The following is a 19,687-nucleotide window of genomic DNA, read 5'->3' on the forward strand; positions in this document are numbered from 1 at the left end:
GCCAGCTGCCTTCTCCATTCCACATCACCGCTGCTGCCTGTCAGTCATGTTGTAATGTGGATACAGGAGAGACTATTTGTTTCGTATTGCAAATAGAATGACGAACATAATAATAAAACGCATCGGACTCAGGGTCCTCTCGCCATTCCGAAGTGTCGGCATTCCGATCATTGACTTCTATGCTTTCGGAGAGGCGGCCCTTTTTATCTCCAAAAAAGGTTTCGCCATTGCGAAAGATATTAGGTCCGCCATTCCGACATAGCATCTTGAGTTATTTAGCCTACAGGGGTGGGAGAGGTTAGGTTTGGGTTCTGGGGGAGGTTAGGTTTAGGCGTGGGGGGTGGGGGGTGGGAGAGGTTAGGGTTAGGGTCTGCAGGAGGTTAGGTTTAGGCATGGGGGGTGGGAGCGGTTAGGTTTAGACGTGGGGGCTGGGAGAGGTTAGCTCCAGCCGGTCCCCCAGGTTAGGGTTCTTTCGCAATGGCGAGACAGATCTCCATTCCGACAATTTTGTCGGAATGCAGGTATTTCGGAGTGCCGACATTTCGGAATGCCGGGGTGTCCCCATCGGACTCAGTGTGCAAGGTTTTCTGTGCGTGACGATCTTTTTTCGGATGGCAGATTTAAAAAAATGCATACAAAATTTCGGACTGTGTGTAAACTCCGCCTGATATCAATTCAGACTGAATCGTCAACTCAAACTCATTTGCTCATCTACTGCTCGAGAACAGCCAAATCCACAACTGTGGAGTGGGCGTGGCTTTGAAGGTCTGGAGCGAGGCTATACACATTACTGCGGTGACCTACTGCGGTGGCTCCAGGGGGAAATACATGGCGCGCGCATTTGAATGCAAGCTGTCCTCGAGTGTAGCCTTATATTTTTCTACATTTACATTTTTATTCAACGTTACTTTTGACAACGATGCCTAGGAAATCGGGAAGAAGCTGTGCAGTTATCAGCTGCCCCAACAGTAGTGGCAAACTTCAACTTTGGAAGAGAATAGAATGTGAAATACACAAGCCTTTACTAGCGTTAGCTACATGAAGAGTGCCCCTGTCTGAAACCATAACGTTACATAAACATACAAATATAGATTCCCTGGACGTGCGAGGACCGAGATGTTCGCCAGAGGTGGATCAAGAATATTAACAGAAAGGACTTTGTTCCCAATAACAACAGCACGGTAGGTTTTGGTTAACAGTCGTAAATCGCTAACGTTATTTCACCTCATAATGAGTAGCATGCAGCTGCCAGTTGCCTAGCCTAAGCTAACAGTGATTATGACATGGTTTATGTCAACATTATGATGGTTGTTGATGGACTGTGAATATCGGACAGGTCCTTTTAGAATTATGTGTTCATCATCTGGTAGAGTGTGCAATATTTGGCCAATCCATCCCGAGCTCAGGTCATTTTGACCCTCTATGAGAGACCTGTAGTTGGCATTCTGTTGCTCATCACAAGCCAGGCGATTAATAAAATACCCTTGAATTCCTATAAAAACACAAATTCGTATATTTTTTTAAATTTTTACTAATGTAATTGGTGTGCAATGATTACATGCAACTTGATTGTTTATGCTAGCTAGCTAGTCAGTAAAGTTAACATTAGCATGTTTACACAATAACGTCACTTGAAATGCGTCTCGTTAAGTGGTATTTTTTCCGCTATTTACAATTTGAATAATTACTATCCCCATCCATAATAAGGTCGTACCTTCATCAGTAACTGGGGGCTACTGTCTCACGTTATCAATCCAGCTCACGACGCTGTTATCATTTGGCATAGCGTTACTGCAGTCTGCAGCAGCCAGCAGCACAGTCTAGCTGCGGGGACCTACCCCCGCAGTAATGGCGGCCCCACTAGATGGCGGCCTACACAAATTGGCCGGTGGATTCGTGTATAAACTCCTTGTCCATGGATCACATTTTGATGTTCTGTTTTGATGTTCTGATGTTCTGTTTTCTTTTGAAAAAGTAAATGCATGATAGCTGTGGGATATGGATTTTTTTATATATATATAAAAAAAGCTCTGTCCAGTAACCTGGAACACTTTTATTTTGAGATGCGTTTACTTTGAGTGAGATGGTCCTCCTACCTCATGCAAATGATAAGAATTGTTACATGAACTTTAATTTTCAAACAAATTTGCAAAAATGTTTGTGTAAGCTGTCAATTATTGTTCTTAGAAAGAAAATCGGAATCGGCAAAAATTGGTATCGGCAAGTCAAACTATTAAAAAATCGGAACCGGCCAACAAATCGCAATCGGTGCATCCCTACTATATACAGTAGCTTAACATAAGACACATGTCTTCTGGTATAACATTACAGAAACCTAAGAAAACAGAGATGGATTGGAGAAAAGGCAATGAGGTCGAAGCCACCGTGAGCATATTAGTGTCTGCGGTGCAAGCAGACACTAACGTTAACGTTAGCCACTGAGCTAAACTGCTGAATGACACTGCACATGCACTAGCATCGATTTGATTACACCACAGCCGCCCCCCCCCCCCCCCCCCCCCCTTCCCAAGCTCCTCCCAGAAATATGCATTAAAAAAAAACACAGGCTCTGCCACTTCTGTCAGACTTGGGGGTCAGGGGTGTAGTGCTGCTGGAGCACACCCCAGCGGCGCTCCGCCACTTCTTTCTCCATGTGAGAAATTTAATGCAGCCAGGATAGCCGCATAATCCGGTTTCACATCCCAGCAAGCAAAATTACGTCATGATGACGTTGTGAGGATGTCATTCAGTGATGTCCAGCACTAGACCAAATCACAGCTGGTTTGGGGATGACTTAGACGTCTACGCGGGAACGTCGAGCTGACGTCGAAATATGACGTTACCATGAATGGGCATATTCAGTTATTCTGCTATGTACACAGTGTGTATTCAGCAATATTATAAATAATTATGTCCAGCATCCAGATTAACAATTTATGCTACATTTTCAAAAAATGTAATAGTGTTTCCTGGGATTTGAACCTGGGATCGCCCGCTACTCTACCACTACACTATCTGTTCGCTGAGGTAATCAGTGGCACGTTGATACCGTTTCAAAACATGGATCCCCTTTACGTGTTCTTTTGATGGTGGTATCACATCTGTGGAGTCGGGACAGTTTAAAAAACAAAAGGTAATTTCATTCAAACCCTAATCTTGAAAAATAAAAAGAGGGTTCCCTCAAATTTTACAAATGTCACTCTCCAGCCTATAACGTTGTTTACCCAGCGCTCCTGCACACCATAGGCTAGACGAGACATGAATATAGCCTATACAATAGGATGTAACCTTATTATGGCATGAACGTGTTTTTTTATTTAAAAGCGTCAAGTCTTTGTGGATCGGACATCACAGTGTGACCGTCTATAACAGGCATCACCAAAATGCCGGGTCCGGGTCCGGACCCAAACGCTGTCCGATGCGGACCCAGACTTATAACTAAACTGATACATCATTGAGGATTATTAAAGTTTGACGGAGCGTTTCAATTTTAACTGGTGCAGCGTTTCTAGACTTTACGGTACTAGCACAAATTGCATGCATTGATGCATGTGATGCTACCCAGCCAATCAGGGCCATCGCTCAGCTGCTGCTTAGAAGAGTAATGGCGGCTCCCGTTTCCCAAAAAAGCAATGTGATAAACAGCCATAAGTGCCGTTCTTGCAGAAATAGACTCAATAACATCAATTAAACACAGACACTATATGCACTGTTGAGACTGTTAAAATGTCAGTTGAGACTGTTAAAATGTCAAGTGCAGTTAACTAAAATAAGAAAAGGGAACTTATGCTACACTACAGTGAAAACTGAAAATACTTTTTTTATTTGAAAATGTATTTTTTCTGAAAATAAACATTGTTGAAATACTGAATTACTTTATTTGATTTAACAGTTAGTTGTTGACTACATGCAGACGTTGATAGAACTATTAGGCTACTTCAATATATATGGCACTGAATCATCACAAAAGTTAGACGTTGCAATGTTCCAGACCTTTGCTCGAGCAAATTTTCTCTAATTGGACCTCTTTGAATTTTAATCGAATACCCCTGGTCTATAACAATTTGTGTAAGCAGTTCGCAGAACCTCAAAACTTGATTTATTTGACATTGATTGCAACCATTTAGTTATCATCATGGATATTTCAGTGATGAGTGAAGTTAGTTGGATAGCGATACAGTGATACCCTGGACCAGATCTGACTCGTCATGATATGAATTGAGCTGGCCCCTATTGGGCCCTCTCGATTCGTCCATGTCCATGGATGCTTGCTGGGATTGTATTAGCCTAATTAAGTGCTTGAAGATGTCATATTGACTTTTAAGGTGTTTTCATAGATGTTGGATAGGCACCCCCCCTCACCCATCCCTGCCGTCTATGAGTAAAAGTGCATGCCATGATGTCATGGTTGTCGTGTAGACTTTTAGCGACCAAAAGCCTTTCAGCCTGCATGGGCAACATTTGGAAATGTGACAACTAACTAACTCATCCATCCATCCATCCATTTTCCATTCCCGCTTATTCCTGTTCAGGGCCCCAGGATCCCTGCATGCATTGGGCAGAAATCTAAAATGTCAGCTTTGTAAGTTCTAATCCTCTGATGATCCTTGGTGAAAACCATATTTATTTCCTGGATAGTGTGATAGAAACAAGGACTCATTTTTGGTGCAAGGTTGCCACTCTGTGGCGACAGTCTGCTGCAGTTTGCTGCTCAGGAGGAGGGATAGCGGGCGGCTGTAGCTCAGGAGGTAGAGCGGGTTGTCCACTAATCGCTTTGGATGAAAGAGGTCGGTGGTTCGATTCCCGCCTCCTCCAGTCTGCATGTCGAAGTGTCCTTGGGCAAGATACTGAACCCCAAATTGCTCCTGATGGTGTGCCAGTACCCTGCGTGGCAGCCTGCCACCATCGGTGTGTACCCATTCACACACCGATGGCGGGTGGAGGGTACCTACTGATTGTAAAGCGCTTTGGATAAAAGCGCTATATAAATGCAGGCCATTTACCATTTACCATAGCAGCAGTAGAGGATGAGGAGGAAGGAGGGAAGTGATGATGGTTAAAACAACTATCACCATTCGTGTTGTGTGACAGTTAACTGTGAATTAATGTGGCAGTCTACAATGTAAGCAGCACATCTTCTTAGTGCATGGTGCAGCATGCACATCATTGTCCCTCTGGTTTTGTGACTCTTTGGTTCATAATGGTGTTGTTTCTCCATCCGAGGGCGCTCTAAGGATGAGCCTTTTGTCAGTGCATGATCTGGGTCAACTCAGCATTCATTCATGTCAGCCACACAAACAGATTCTGCAGAAAACTCTGTTTAAAAGAAGTAGAGAATCCAAAATCTAAACTGTCGTCAGTCTGATTTGAAGGGGACAATTCAGGAACACATGTAAATTATGAACTGGTAATATTGTCATACATCATTTTGCTTTCTTTTCAAGAAAGGCATTTATCTGACAAAGTTCTTCTCTTCAATTAACTATTGACATGGTCAGGCAGGGACATGAATTTCAAACAAAAATTATTACAGTTCAATGTTGCAGCTCTTCCAAGGTGCATGAACCTAATCAATGACAAAATTGTCAGCTACTCTTTAAGGACAATTGATAAAGCTTTAAAATAAAATAAAAACAACACCTGCAGAGCCCTGACCAATGCTGTTGCAGCCGAATTGTCTTGGTCTCTAAAAGATGATACCAGTGTCATCTTTAATTGATCAATTAATGAATTACCGCCTATGAAATGTTTAAACCCACCAATGTTTTTGCTACAGTCACAAGCTGCTATTCTACTGCAGGTTTGTCTTACCTCTCTGAAGTCATGTTGGATTGAAATACAGTAGTCTAGAAGGAAAAAGATAATTAAAAAGTATAGTATTCAAGGCAGCAGTCTCTGTGGGCTGTTTTGAATGTACTAGCAATGGTAACATGTCGCTGGTTCGACCTCCCCTTATTTCGACCACTCAATGTTACGACAAAACGGTTTAAAAGTAAACAAGAAAACGTATGCAAATAATCCCATCCCACACATTGGCGTTGCCCCGGGATCTTAAAATATTATGCACAAGCTTCCCAGTCATGCTTAGAACTCGTTTTATCAAAATAATAAAATAGAGTTGTTACTCAATTAGTTTGGCCACTTTGCTGCAGTACTTCTGTAATACTGCCACAGCTGTAAAAGTCGGGGCTTTTGTTCTTTAACTCATTGAGTGCCAATGACGACAATCGTCGTCAATTCGATTAGTGACGTAGAGTGCCAATGACGACGATTGTCGTCAATTGCGTTTTTTGACGGTGGGACGTGGATCAAAGCCTATTACATCTCCTATAAAAAATATGGGAGCTATTGAAGGTGTATAACCTATTTTACAGACCCATTAGGTGGCGACAGTGCTCTCCAGATTAGAGAAAGGTCCGGAAAACAACAGGAAAAAGCCCCGTGATGAAAGAGAAACCGCTCATGCTGCAGCCAGAGCCATATAGATTGCTCTGGCTGCAGCTGACGTTGGCTGCGAACAGCAGTCAATCCGCGCCCACAACTGAGCCCCTCTGCCTCTGTCTGTCTGTCTGCATAGTTTCTCCACATGATTAGCCGCCAGAAAGGCAGAACCATTCTCAGCAGTCCGGTTTGGCTTTTCCGTGTCGCGCTGGGAGCCGGCGCACAAAAACGGAGCGCTCCGAAAATAGACTGGGTGCGTGAGGCTGTGTGTTAGTGTGGGGAGGAGTTTGCAGCTGAGGGGGGGAGAGGGGGGTGGGGCACGCAGGGCACCACACAACTACACCATGTCACTACATCAGAAAATATTAGCTTCAGACTCAGTGAATGTGCTTGAAATGCTTCATTTCACAAAAGGCGGAATATCTCAGCTTCTAATTTGAAACGTGTCTTTTTGCTCAAAACAACCTATCTTCTCCGGCTCATAACTAAAGAACGGAAAATGGTATCAATAAACTTTTTTTTGCAGATGATAGAAGAGAGTCTCATCGTTCTTTGTGCGTGTTCGGTGTTTACATAGTAATATCACACAATATTCTGTGGGCCTCGAGAAATCACTGAAAACGCTCTGAAACTCTGGCACTGGGAGCGTCCGTTCTCCAAAAGTGGCTGGCACTCAATGAGTTAAAATGTTTTCTATGTTCTTTACAAAAGCCCCACCGTCACTGCTGTCACGGCAGTGCAGCAGCACCTTGGGAACCCAGCAGTAAAGTGGCAAAATTAAATGAGTAACAAGTTCAACTGTACGTAAAATTAAATAAATTACATCCTATAATAAAATTGCCTAGGTGGACGGGCAGGTGGTGTCTCTCTGTCTGTTAAGGCGCCTTCACATGATAAGCGTTCTGCACTTTCTTCAATGCGAGGTAGAGCGGAGCGCAAATATGCAGGACAAGAGGCAAGCAGCAACAACAAGAGCACCGGCTATCTTCTTTTCCTCCTGTGATTGGTTGCGCTCATGAAAGGTCAGCGAAAAGTAGGTCAGCGTTGAGATATTTTGAACTAAAAAATGTGTCAAAATCGAGCTGCGCACGTTGCCAAGTGTAGCGCTGCCACCTAGTTGAGCAGCAACGCTCTCCCCATAGGAAAACAACGGGATAGCGGGCGCAGAACTGTTTTACCGCGGATCATGTGTAGGGGGCTTAAGTCACGATTTGCTTCACGTTTTGCGTCATAGGGTCGGCCGGGCGGCCGACCGATAACACACACACAGAATCAGTATAGCACTACTGGGAAACACAAAAAGCAGTTTATCTCGAGAACCGTTTGTCCGATCGACTTCCAACTTGGGGAGTGCGCTTAGGGGGACCTGCCGGAGTTCCCTGACAATTGCTATTCGGCATAGCGCCACCTACTGGCAAACACAAAAAACAGTTTATCTTGATACCCATTTGTTCAATCGACTTAAACCTCGGGGAGTGCGCTTAGGGGGACCTGACAGTTCAGTGCCGGATTTCGTGCAATTCGGCATAGCGCCATCTACCGATACCTTAGGCCACGCAACACAATACCGATTTTGTACTTTTAGTACTTGTAGTACTGACGCTTTGGTTCGATATGACACATGGTTATGTGTCATATCGAACCAAAGCGTCAGTCCATATCAGCGGTCATATGAAAATATAAAATCAATGTGGTGTCATCCTTTTTAAATTAAAGCTGCATTCAGCGATGTTTTTGTGTTAAAATAGGTCTAAAACAGCTATATATTCGCTTAGGAACCACGGTTGTATGGTATCTGGTGTATGACATCATCACCACAGAGCCTCTCATTCACTAGAATCAGCTCTGAAAGATTTTGGGGTCGTCGCCAATTTCTATCCAATAAGAAGGCAGAACTCCACAAGAGGCAGCCTGACTGTCTCATGAACGTGCAGTAGCTCACAGAGCAGTAAACAACAATGGCGTCCCCCGGCAGGCACTGCTGTCTAACAAAAGTGGCCAGGAAAGCTGGCTTTCTTGCTTCTGGACAGGTAACTTACGCTATAATTTTACTCTGAAGTAATGTTAGCTGTACGGATAATTGTTAGCATAAGGACAGGTTGGTTGGTTGGTGTTTTTTTTAGCTGGTAGGGAACTGTCTCTGGCCTCAGGTCCGGGGCTAGCAACGTTAGCTTGCTAACTACAAGAAGAGAAGCATAATAGTAGTAACGTTAGCTGTGCTACATTAGCAGAAAGCGAACTAAGTAATGCTAGTAGTCTCTACGCAAAACTGACCCTTCATTCTGAATGAAGGCTGAGTCGGGACTCTATCGATGCTATGCCAGGTATCTTTACAGGCAAGTGGAGTGATTGAGAGATTAAACTTTAGATAATAACCATTCAGGGTTATTAACTAACGTTTCATCAAAGGGTTAATCTACCCTTTCCCAGTTACTGTATGAGAGAGACCACACCATACGCCACAGAGGAAGAAAGCCCTCCCGATGAAACAGCTCTTGGATGTAAGGTTTGTGTGCCAAGTTATTCTTTTTACATTGGCTAACATTAGCAAATCACCAGTAAACAATGCTCAAATATCCAGATGAATTATTTTGGCAATGTCTGTATTTGATGGTGGTCTTACTGACAATTGTTTGTCATGTTGCTGGTAAGAAACTATATTGTACGTGAAACTTGTCAGCCCACTTGATTATAAGTACAGCCCGTGTTTCTGATGAGTTGCCCACTTCTACAGAGATTACAATTTCGATCGTCTTTCATCAGGCCATCATCAATAAATAAATGTTTTTTAAAAAGGGTAGAACCTTTGCTTATCAGCAAGAATAACACACACCAGACCTTAGTGGCCTTTGCTTTTCCTGTTTTTTGTTGTAGTTGAACCCCCCCCCCCCCCCCAAATAATAATAACCAGCTCAGTGGCCTTGTGGTCTGAGGTCGTGAGTTCGATCCCCGGCCGAGTCATACCAAAAACTATAAAAATGGGACCCATTTGCCTCCCTGCTTGGCACTCAGCATCAAAGGGTTGGAATTGGGGGGTTAAATCACCATGTGATTCCCGAGCGCGGCGCACGCTGCCGCTCACCGCTCCCCCAGGGGATGGATCAAATGCGGAGAACAAATTTCACACATTGTGGGACTTTACCTTATAATTACTGCTTTTGTTGTTGCTGCATGTGATGCACTTCAACTAATGAATGTCGGTCTTCCACAGCAGCAAGACTTGCCCAGGCCCCGGCAGAATACATCTATATTGTGCAGCTTTTACTAAATGTTTTTTTTATTGGATCATTAAAATACAGCATTCCAATTATGACAACTGTGTTATTCCTGTATCATAAGAACCACAATGAAAATGGGGTGAATGTAAAAACGTGTTTTGAATATGTAGAAATATTACAATTTACCATTAAAAATTATTATAAATGAATTTGATCATTACCAGGTCTTGTTTTGGAGATATGAAAGGTCTGGAAAAGTGTAAAATCTTTCAGGTCCGGTATACACATTGTAGCTTTTATGTTGTAAACTCACATTGAGTCCAGTTTGTTTATCTTTACAGTGATATGAGCTAGTTATCAGGGCAAGATGTTAGTTAGCAGGGGTAATAAAAAAAAAATCAAGGTCTGGAAAAAAAAATACTTTTTTTAATTGAAAATGTGTAGGAACCATGATTTACATTACAAAAATTGAAAACAAATTGAAAACACAATAATTACAAGAATAAAACTGTCAGTGTCTCTAAACCTTAGGAGAAAGCCTACATATTGTCCATATATAGCTTTGTTGTCAAATTAGGACACCATACTGTACGGATATATTTACAGATGATCATAGGTGTAGTGCCCGTAGAACGCGGGGGAACGGCGTTCCCATACTTCTCCAAGGGGTGTTTTGTGTGTGTCAGTGTGTGTGTGTGCATGTGGAGCCAATAAAACAAGTGAAACTGGGCAAAGTTGTCATTCGTCCTATATTTAAGGTGGTCTGAATTATTCACACGGCATCAACTCGCGGCTTGAAGAAAGAAGGAAACATTCCACCTTAACTATATTTAAGGTGGGCTGAATGATTCACACAGCATCAACTCGTGGCTTGAAGGAAGAAGGAAACATTCCACCTTAACTAGCTACAGCGCGGGGGAAACCTCAGTTTAATAAAAGCTATACTGAAACAGCTACTGGCTTTTTCAGCATCAAAATATATTTTTTTCCCCCAGTAGGCTACCTCACTATAACAAGTAAAGATGAAAAAGGCAGCCAAACATCCTTTAATTTTTCGGACGAGCTGCTAAAAAGGTACGTTTACAATAATGAAGAAACAATGTTAAAAGCGTGTAACTTTTCAACACGGTTGAATCAAAAGTTAGTGTTAATCACCCCATTACAATTTGCATCACCAGAATTCGCCACAAAATTCTAAAAATGCCAGCCTCCGTGCCAAATGATGATCAATGCCTTGTGCAACTTGTGTGATCGCTGGTTGAGAGATTGTTTAGCTGTTTGTGTTGATAACTGACTCTGCTGAGTCTGCTCTGCTGTGCCCATATACTGTACGTCTTTTAATTTCAGAGCTGCAAATGTCACGGGCTACTTCTGCAATGTTTATAGAGGACACAATAAGTTAAGTCGTGTGTCAGCAGCACTTGAGGAATCCGTGAGTTTGCTCATTTAATTCGTTGATATAAGCGATTACCCGAACGATTAATTAATAGGCTACATGAACATTAGCGTGTGTGCGTGCGCGAGGGAAAGGGGGCGGGCGGGGGGGGGGTTGTTGGGACCTGTGCGTGTGTGGGTGTTCCCCATATAGGTGCGTTCCCCCACTTCTCTAGATAGCACTACACCTCTGCAGATGATGACTTATAAACTAGAAGTGCACAAATGGAAAATAAGTAAAGAAAAAGGTGTTCATTTAGTATCTCAGCAACATGTAGAATACATATTGTATCGATGAAACTGGTTGCTGAAATCATCCAGTCCACTCCGCAGGCAGATCTTGAGACGGACGTCCCTGTGTTTGTTTCCCCTGCCACCACAGCCAGCGGTTCGTCTGCCTGATAAAGACAATTACGTTACAACGGTCATTGCAGATGGAGGAGACTACCGTCTCACTGTAGCAAGGCACACAATCAAGCATTTATTTGTGAAACTAAATATTTTCGTGGGGCAAGATTGAGCGAGAAAAAGGTGCGGTTGTGCTTTCTGCCATTTTAGCGAGTCCAATTCTAATAACTTGCTCGCAATAAATAACTAATTGGCTTTGCTCTAGACATGTTTGCAAAAACTGTAATACTAGCTTTGTTAGCCAGTGGTGTTTATCTACTTCTCCTGATGGCTAGCTCGGCTAACGCTAACCTAGCTATGCTAGCCGTGGCCAGCCATCGATCTAAGTTAGCCATTAGGACACATTTTTATTAGCAAACACCATAATCATACTAAAGTTACCATGCGTGTGTAACGTATCGTCTCTGATTTAATTTCAGTAGGCGGCTGGAAAGTGGCACGGTTGATATTGTACTTACATTGCTGCTGTGTTTACAGTTTGAAGACCGCTGCCATGTTGGATCTGCGCTACAGAGGCAGCTTGCGTGTGCGCGTTCCCGTGAACGATGTAGGGAGGGGAGGGGGGACTCGGGGGGACTCGAAACCTAACGAAAACAGCCGAATTGGGAACATCGCTGAATGCAGCTTTAAAGCTTTGTCAATTGTTCAAGAGTAACCCGTTAATTTTTTTCTTCTCCTGTTTTCGCCCCAATTGTACTTGGCCAATTCCCCCTGCTGCCCCGGCCATTCCTCCCCTCTGCAAATCTGGGAAACGTTGTGGACTAGCACATGCTTCCTCCGATACATGTGCAGTCACCTGCCGCTTCTTTTCACCTAACAGTGAGCAGGACGTAGCCGCTACGTCGTAGCGAATGGGTGGATCACGCTATTCCCCCAAGTTCCCCTCCCCCCTGAACAGACCGACCAGAGTAGAAGAGTAGAACCTAGTGCAGTGACCAGGACTCATACCTCACTGGCTTCCCACCCGCAAACAAGCCAAGCCAGAAGTTCCGCTGCCGATAATTGAACCCGGGTCTCCACGGTGAACCCGGGTCTTCACGGTGGTAGGAGAGTAAGATACTAAAAAGTTGACAGAATGGATGGTCATCCCAAGCTTGTGTTTTGGAAGTGATTATTTTTCTTTAAGTTTCTGTCTGTTATCGGTGTGCATGCTGTGGCTGGTAGAGCGGTGGCGGTGTTGACCCGGTGGAGCTAGCTGAGTCCCTGCGTCGTGTTAACATTGACAACGGCCTCAAACCATCACACCCACCCTACGGATCTATGACCAACATCAACAACCACATGGTAATGGCACAGTGTATGTGTGTGTGTGTGTGTGTGTGTGCGCGTGCGTGCGTGCATGTTCAATTTTGTCACTGTCGAGCGGAAACATCCAAATTAGAAAAAAATAATATTTTCCTTTTCCCCCCATAAATGGATTTTGAGGGGCACCCAAAAATAACCTGTGAAAGTACTTTGGAGCAGGAAAATATGTTATATTAATGGTTATAATGTTATTATTACTATTACACTATGTTAAAATGTGAATGTTTTTCTTTTAAAAAATTTGCTTTTTTGGAGATACAAGGTTTCTGCCCGACAGCGATGATTTGCATGTCCTGACCTGTTTATTTCTCCACTGTCACACATCATTTCGCTTCTCGATGATGTGTTGGTTATGCTTTTCTCCAAGTGTAAATGCAATGTGCTGCTTCCACACTTGACATTACAGGGACATTCTATAAGGTTTCGACTTTTAATTTAACTCAGAACGCAAATACATTATTTGTAATAAAACACAAATATTCAACAGCAACAGTTGGATAGAATAAGTCAAGGTCTGACCTTGGAAACAAAAGGGAGCAGTGAGGAAGAGGAGTAGGAGGAAGAAGAGGTGGAAAGGGAGAAAGGGGATTTGAATCGATCTGGGTCTCGGGGGCTTGTCCTACACAGTATAGAGTGCAGAAGGAATGAGTCCTGTAGACCTGGGCTGGGTTGCACAAACTGGTCTTTACTATGCCTGGTCATAACTCCTACTGTAAGTCAGTCTTTGTTAAGACCAGTCTTAAGAGTGGACTTCACGTTGGTTGCACCGACGGGGCTTACCTACGCCGGTCTTAGCGATGCAAGTCCATGTGAATGCCCCCTGGAATGCCGCACGCAACCTGCCTAGAGGCGCGCGCTGACGTTGTAAATGACCCTCCACTGACATCTTCACCCCGTAAAATTGTTGATAACCCCGCTAAGTTGTTGATAGTTACTTTAATTTGTGGCAACATCATCATTCAATCTTTATATGAATGAACTCTCTGTACAGCTCAGCAGCTGCCGAACGGGATATGTGATTGGTAACACCATTGTAAATCACTTTGATTTGGTCATACTGTCTCCAAGCAGTACTGGTTTCCAAAAGTTGCTGAATATCTGTTCTGACTGACTATGGAGGTCGTTTTGATGTGAAAAACAATGCTAAAAAGAGTGTCACTATGATCTGCAGAACAAGAGGTGATAAGGATCTCTCTTTTCCATCTTTTTATCTGTCAGGGCACGTGCTGGCCGTTTGCTGTAGAACTAAATATTTGGGCCATAGTATTACTGATCAAATGAGTGATGATGATGACATGTACATGTTGACGTGTTCTGTATGCTCAAGCTAACATGCTGAGGAAGACGTTTTATTTTTGCTCAGATGTTGTAAAGGTAAACCTGTTTAGAGCCTACTGTACTCCTCTCTATACTGCCCCCCTGTGGGTCAAGTTTAAGCAGGATAGCATTCAGAAGCTCCAGGTTGCTTATAATGACTGTCTGAGGATCCTTTTTAGGAAGCCAAGGTGTTGCAGCGCCAGTGAAATGTTTTGTGGTGCAGGAGTTAACACCTTTCATGCCCTGTTGAGAAACCTGACGTATAAGTTTATCTGTCATCTGAATGTGTCTCAGAATATGATCATTATGTTGCTGTCTCAACCTAGTGTCAGTGCCACTAGATGCCAGTATTGCATCTGGGAAACATTGGTACAGTGCCTTACTGTAGTATTGTTGAGTGGCTAGTGTTCTTGTTGTGATATTTGCCTGTCTTATTATGCCTCCGCTGGCGATAGCCAGGCCGGAGGCATTATGGATCCGGGTTGTCCGTCCGTCCGTACGATGTTCGGTAACGCGATATCTGAGGAACGCCTTGACGAAATTTCATCAAATTTGCCTCAAACATCGACTTAGACTCAAGGATGATCTGATTACATTTTGGTGGTCAAAGGTCAAGGTCACTGTGACCTCCCGAACGCCATTTTCAAGCTTGTTAACGCAATATCTCAGGAATGCCTTGACGGAATTTAATCAAACTTGTCTCAAACATCGACTTGGACTCAAGGATGAACTGATTCGATTTTGGTGGTCAAAGGTCAAAGGTCAAGGTCACTGTGACCTCTCAAACGCCATTTTCCAGCTTGTTAACGCGATATCTCACGAATGCCTTGACGGAATTTCATAAAACTAGTGCAGTGCCCGTTCCCCCATGCACCACCCCGTGGGCTCTCCCCCCCGCACACACACTGCACTCAGTCAGGTCCCCCTAAGCGCAAGTTTGAAGTCGATCCAACAAACGGATCTCGAGATATGCGAAGAAAATACATACAAACAGTCCTGGAATAAGTCAAAATTGCACTGCACTGTGTCGAATTCCCATCAGTGCACTCCCCAAAGTTGAAGTCGATCGGGCGAACAGTTCTCAAGATAAACCACTTTTTGTGTTGCCAGTAGGTGGCACTGTGCCGAATTGCACAACATTCTGCACTGTTCTATGTCAGGTTCCCAGCAACACACTCTCCAAGTTTGAAGTCGATCAGATGAATGGCTATGGAGATAAAGCGCTTTTTGTGTTGCCAGTAGGTGGCGCAATGCCAACTTTCACAGAATTCAGCTCCCTGCACTCCCTTGAGTCTCCCTTAGGGCCTAAGCGCACTCCCCAAAGTTGAAGTCGATCGGACGAACGGTTCTTGAGATAAACAGCATTTTTTTATGTTGCCAGTAGGTGGCGCTATGCCGAATTGCACGAAAACAGGGCACTGCACTGCACAATAGGGCACACTCCCAACCCTACTTACACAGGATGGGGGTTCCCGGAAGTGGCGTGGCCATAGAGCAGTGATACTCAACTTGCGGCCAGATGCGGCCCGTGACAGGGTGCAGAGTGGCCCCCCGACCATTTCCTAATAATTTCACCTTAGTTTTCGTCTAATTCACAATAATAACTAATGTGAAATAAAGTTTGGCTGAGCTCCAGTTAAATTGTCAAATACCGCCGTCTGCTCGCTACCCAGGCACTTATGTATGTACTTAACCTAACTAACTTAACCTAACTAACTATCCGGTGTGCACAACATTGTCAGACTAAACTCCGGCTGACACCCCAAAAAACTACAATCCGCTATAGAAAAATGTATATTGTTTGTTTATTAGCTGGCCCCTGGCCTCCTATCATTTCACAAAAGTGGCCCCCGGTTAAAGCAAGTTGAGTATCCCTGCCCTAGAGGATATTATTTCTGAATGCGTGACTCATTATAGCCTACCATTATAGCCACATAAAAAACTGAGCTCTACTGATTATTTCCCCTTGATTTTATTCATGACAGACTTGTAAATGCATATTTGGACAGGCACATACATAGGAGGAGATTTATTCACCCTCTGTTCTTCATTGGAACCTGGGGAGGGATGCTGCCCCCCCCTAAACACAGGGTCGTTCCTCTGTTTACTCTCTCAGTTGGTGTCAACGGGCCTAATTAAAGCTGGGGCTTAGGGATCGAAGGAGCAGAACTGAAGACAAATATTCAAATATCGAACGTGTTTCGAATCCGAATCGCACGAAAACAGGGCACCGCACTCCGTCGGGTCGCCATCAGCGCACCGCCCGAGTTTCAAGTCGATCCGACCAACGGTTGTGGAGATACGCGACAGACAGAGAGACAGACGATCCTGCAATTATAGTATAGATTTGCCTCAAACATCAACTTGGACTCAAGGATGAACTGATTAGATTTTGGTGGTCAAAGGTCAAAGGGCAAGTCACCGTGAGCTCTTGAACGCCATCTTCAAGCTTGTTAACGCGATATCTCAGGAATGCCTTGACAGAATTTAATCAAACTTGTCTCAAACATCGACTTGGACTCAAGGATGAACTGATTCGATTTTGGTGGTCAAAGGTCAAGGTCACTCTGACCTCTCAAACGCCATTTGTCAGCTTGTTAACGCGATATCTCACGAATGCCTTGACGGAATTTCATCAAATTTGCCTTAAACATCGACTTGGACTCAAGGATGAACTGATTAGATTTTCGTGGTCAAAGGTCAAGGTCACTGTGCCCTTACGAATGCCATTCCCAAGTTCGTTAAAGCGATATCTCAGGAATGTCTTGATGGAATTTCTTCGAATTTGCCTCAAACGTCCACTTGGACTCAAGGATGAACTGACTACATTTTGGTGGTCAAAGTTCAAGGTCACTGTGACTTCACACACCCAATTTCTAAGCTCTGTAACGCAACATCTCAGGAGTGCCTTGACAGAATTTCTTACAATTTGCCTGAAATGGCGATTTGGACTCAAGAATGGACTAATGGTGAAGGCATAAGTCCGCGTTGCGGTCGTTCTAGTATGTATTGTGTTTTTTTTTTTATTGGACCTTGTGTCTGTCAATAAAGTGATGATGACCATTGAGGATAAACATAAAAGAAAGGGACACTTCACAGACATTGAAATTAGAAAACTAATCGAGCTGTATAGCCAGCAGCCCAGCACAGATACACATTGACTGCAAAGCAGTCAAATGTGATGACAAATAAGAAAAAAATGTTTTTATGGACAGCCATAATGGAGGCTGTCAGTACCTGTTCAGACTCTGGCAGCCTTCGTACAGAGTGATATGAGACAAAATTTGAAAGATCTACTCGGGTCCTCCCTGAAAACTTCGATCATTGTTGATGTTTTTTTGGGAGGATTCCCCTGGGTTCACTGGTTTGGATGGTGTTGAATGCGGCAGTAGCAGGCCTCAGAGTCCTGCGCGGGTCTGATTTTCAAGACCCGGTTCCGCCCGGCCCCGCGACGTGCAGTACCGACCCCGCTCCGCGAACCCGCTCATATGATCAATCAGTACCGCAACCCACCCCGCCCCGCAGACATGAGACCCGCGCCCCGCTCCGCTTCCGCATAATATATATATTTTTGAAGTGAACATAACCAAAGTAACTGCGATCGTTTCACAATTCACACAGGAAGCGAATAGCGGTCTTTTCTGGCCGAGTCACTGACGAGAGCCAACAACGGTGGTCGGTGCAGTCGGACTCGGCAGGCATTGCATAACCTTTACAATTAAGCACATTGACGGTGTTTTGTCACTGGTGCCAGTGCCAGCAGGCCAGCCAGGGCCAGGCAGCAGCTAAAGGAAACATGCTAGCCTTGCTGGCGCTAGCTCTCATGCAATGCAACAGAGCTGGCCCGGAAGGAAAGGACCAGCGGAAATGATTGAGGTCAAAGACGTCAGGTCAGACTCAGACAAAACATGAAGTTACACACTGACTGAATTATTATCGTTATATAAAAAGTAAATAAAAATACATATATTATCCAACACCCGCGACCCGGGCTGCATGTTGTTTATTCTACCCAGATCCGAACCCGCAAATAAAATAAAGACAAAATAACACCCGCCCCCCGCATTTTTTTGCGGGTACCCGGCGGGGCCCCGCGGAACCCCGACCCGGTGCAGGACTCTGGCAGGCCTATCGATCAACCATTACTGGAAGAGATGGATGTTCATGTTCATGAGGAGAGCAGTGTTTGCGAAGGTGTGGATTCTACATAAAACTACCCATCTATTTAGCTAGGCTGTTTATTTATTTATTTGTCTGTCTGTTTCTTCATCTATTTATTTATTTTCATATTTTTGTATTTTCATTTGGTTCATTAGTTTAATAATAGTTTATAGTAGGCCTAATACAGATAGCCTATCTACAATCTGCCAATAAACTCTGCTTATATAGACTAAGTCTATCAATTGGGGGTCATCCCTATGTTCCCCGGGTCCTATGTTCCCCGGGTCCTATGTTCCCCGTTTTTGTGGGACCGGGGGAACATAGAACCCTTTCTATGAAAAAGGGTCCTATGTTCGCCGCTTTTCCCAAATAGGGTCCTATGTTCCCCGCTATGTTCCCTGGTCCGATGTGTCTCCCGAAATGCCAAAAACAGCCTACCTCATATGATCGCATGATTCAATCAAAAGACAACACTCTCCGTCACATTTGGAAAGGGCCTGCCGACTAGGTCAATTTTTTTTTTTTTACCAGGCCTTTTTTAAATATGTGAGTGTTGTCTGCGCCTTCATCCCTATTACGACATGCCTCTATGGGGCGGAGCACATGAGCGGGCCTTTAAACCCAATAAAGCTTGACATTGTATGCTTTAACATAGCCTACATGCCCGCAACAGCGGGGCTTACAAGCATTAACAACCCGTTCTCACTCCGAGCGCGTAGCATATTGACGCTTTGTCCCATCCCTTGTGCGTCACTTGTTACTAACATGGTACCCTTGAGCGACCCATGAAATGACTTGGGCTTTCCGACCAAACTCAATGTAAACCCATGGAAGTAATCTTTGACGCATATGGCAACTGCTCTGGGGGGAGGGTCTGGGGGGAGGTTAGGTTTAGGCATGGGCAACACGTTCTCACTCCGACCACGTAGCATATTGACGCTTTGTCCCGTCCCTTATGCGCCACTTGTTACTAACATGGTACCCTTGAGCGACCCATGAAACGACTTGGGCTTTCCGACTAAACTCAATGCAAACCCATAGAAGTCAACTTTGACGCTTATGGCAACTGCTCCCCCATCAGCCTAACTGCTCGCCCATTAGTCAACTGCTCACCATTAGCGTCTGGGGGGAGGTTAGGTTTAGGCGTGGGAGGTGGGAGAGGTTAGGTTTAGGGTCTGGGGGAGGTTAGGTTTAGGCTAGGGTGGGAGAGGTTAGGGTTAGGGTTAGGGTCTGGGAGAGGTTAGGTTTAGGCATTGGGTGGGAGAGGTTAGGTTTAGGGTTAGGGTCTGGGAGAGGTTAGCTCCTCCAGACCCTAATGGGCGAGCAGTTGACTAATGGTGGAGCAGTTAGGCTAATAGGGGAGCAGTTGCCATAAGCGTCAAAGATGACTTCCATGGGTTTGC

General features: G+C 44.3%; 1 protein-coding gene across 1 annotated transcript in view; it reads left to right on the forward strand.

Annotated features, from left to right (window-relative positions):
- Nucleotides 1–19,687, forward strand: part of LOC310776062 (glycine receptor subunit alpha-3-like) — a gene marked incomplete at both ends in the record, with an annotated part of 255,247 nt that overhangs the window by 203,986 nt on the left and 31,574 nt on the right. The window contains one exon of the mRNA XM_083636211.1: nt 12,666–12,785. Within this exon, the coding sequence (XP_083492337.1) occupies nt 12,666–12,785 (120 nt within the window). The remainder of the gene's footprint in view (nt 1–12,665; nt 12,786–19,687) is intronic.

The sequence above is a fragment of the Poromitra crassiceps genome, assembly GCF_964638095.1.
Source record: "Poromitra crassiceps genome assembly, chromosome: 4".
In the NCBI taxonomy this organism is placed as follows: domain Eukaryota; kingdom Metazoa; phylum Chordata; class Actinopteri; order Beryciformes; family Melamphaidae; genus Poromitra; species Poromitra crassiceps.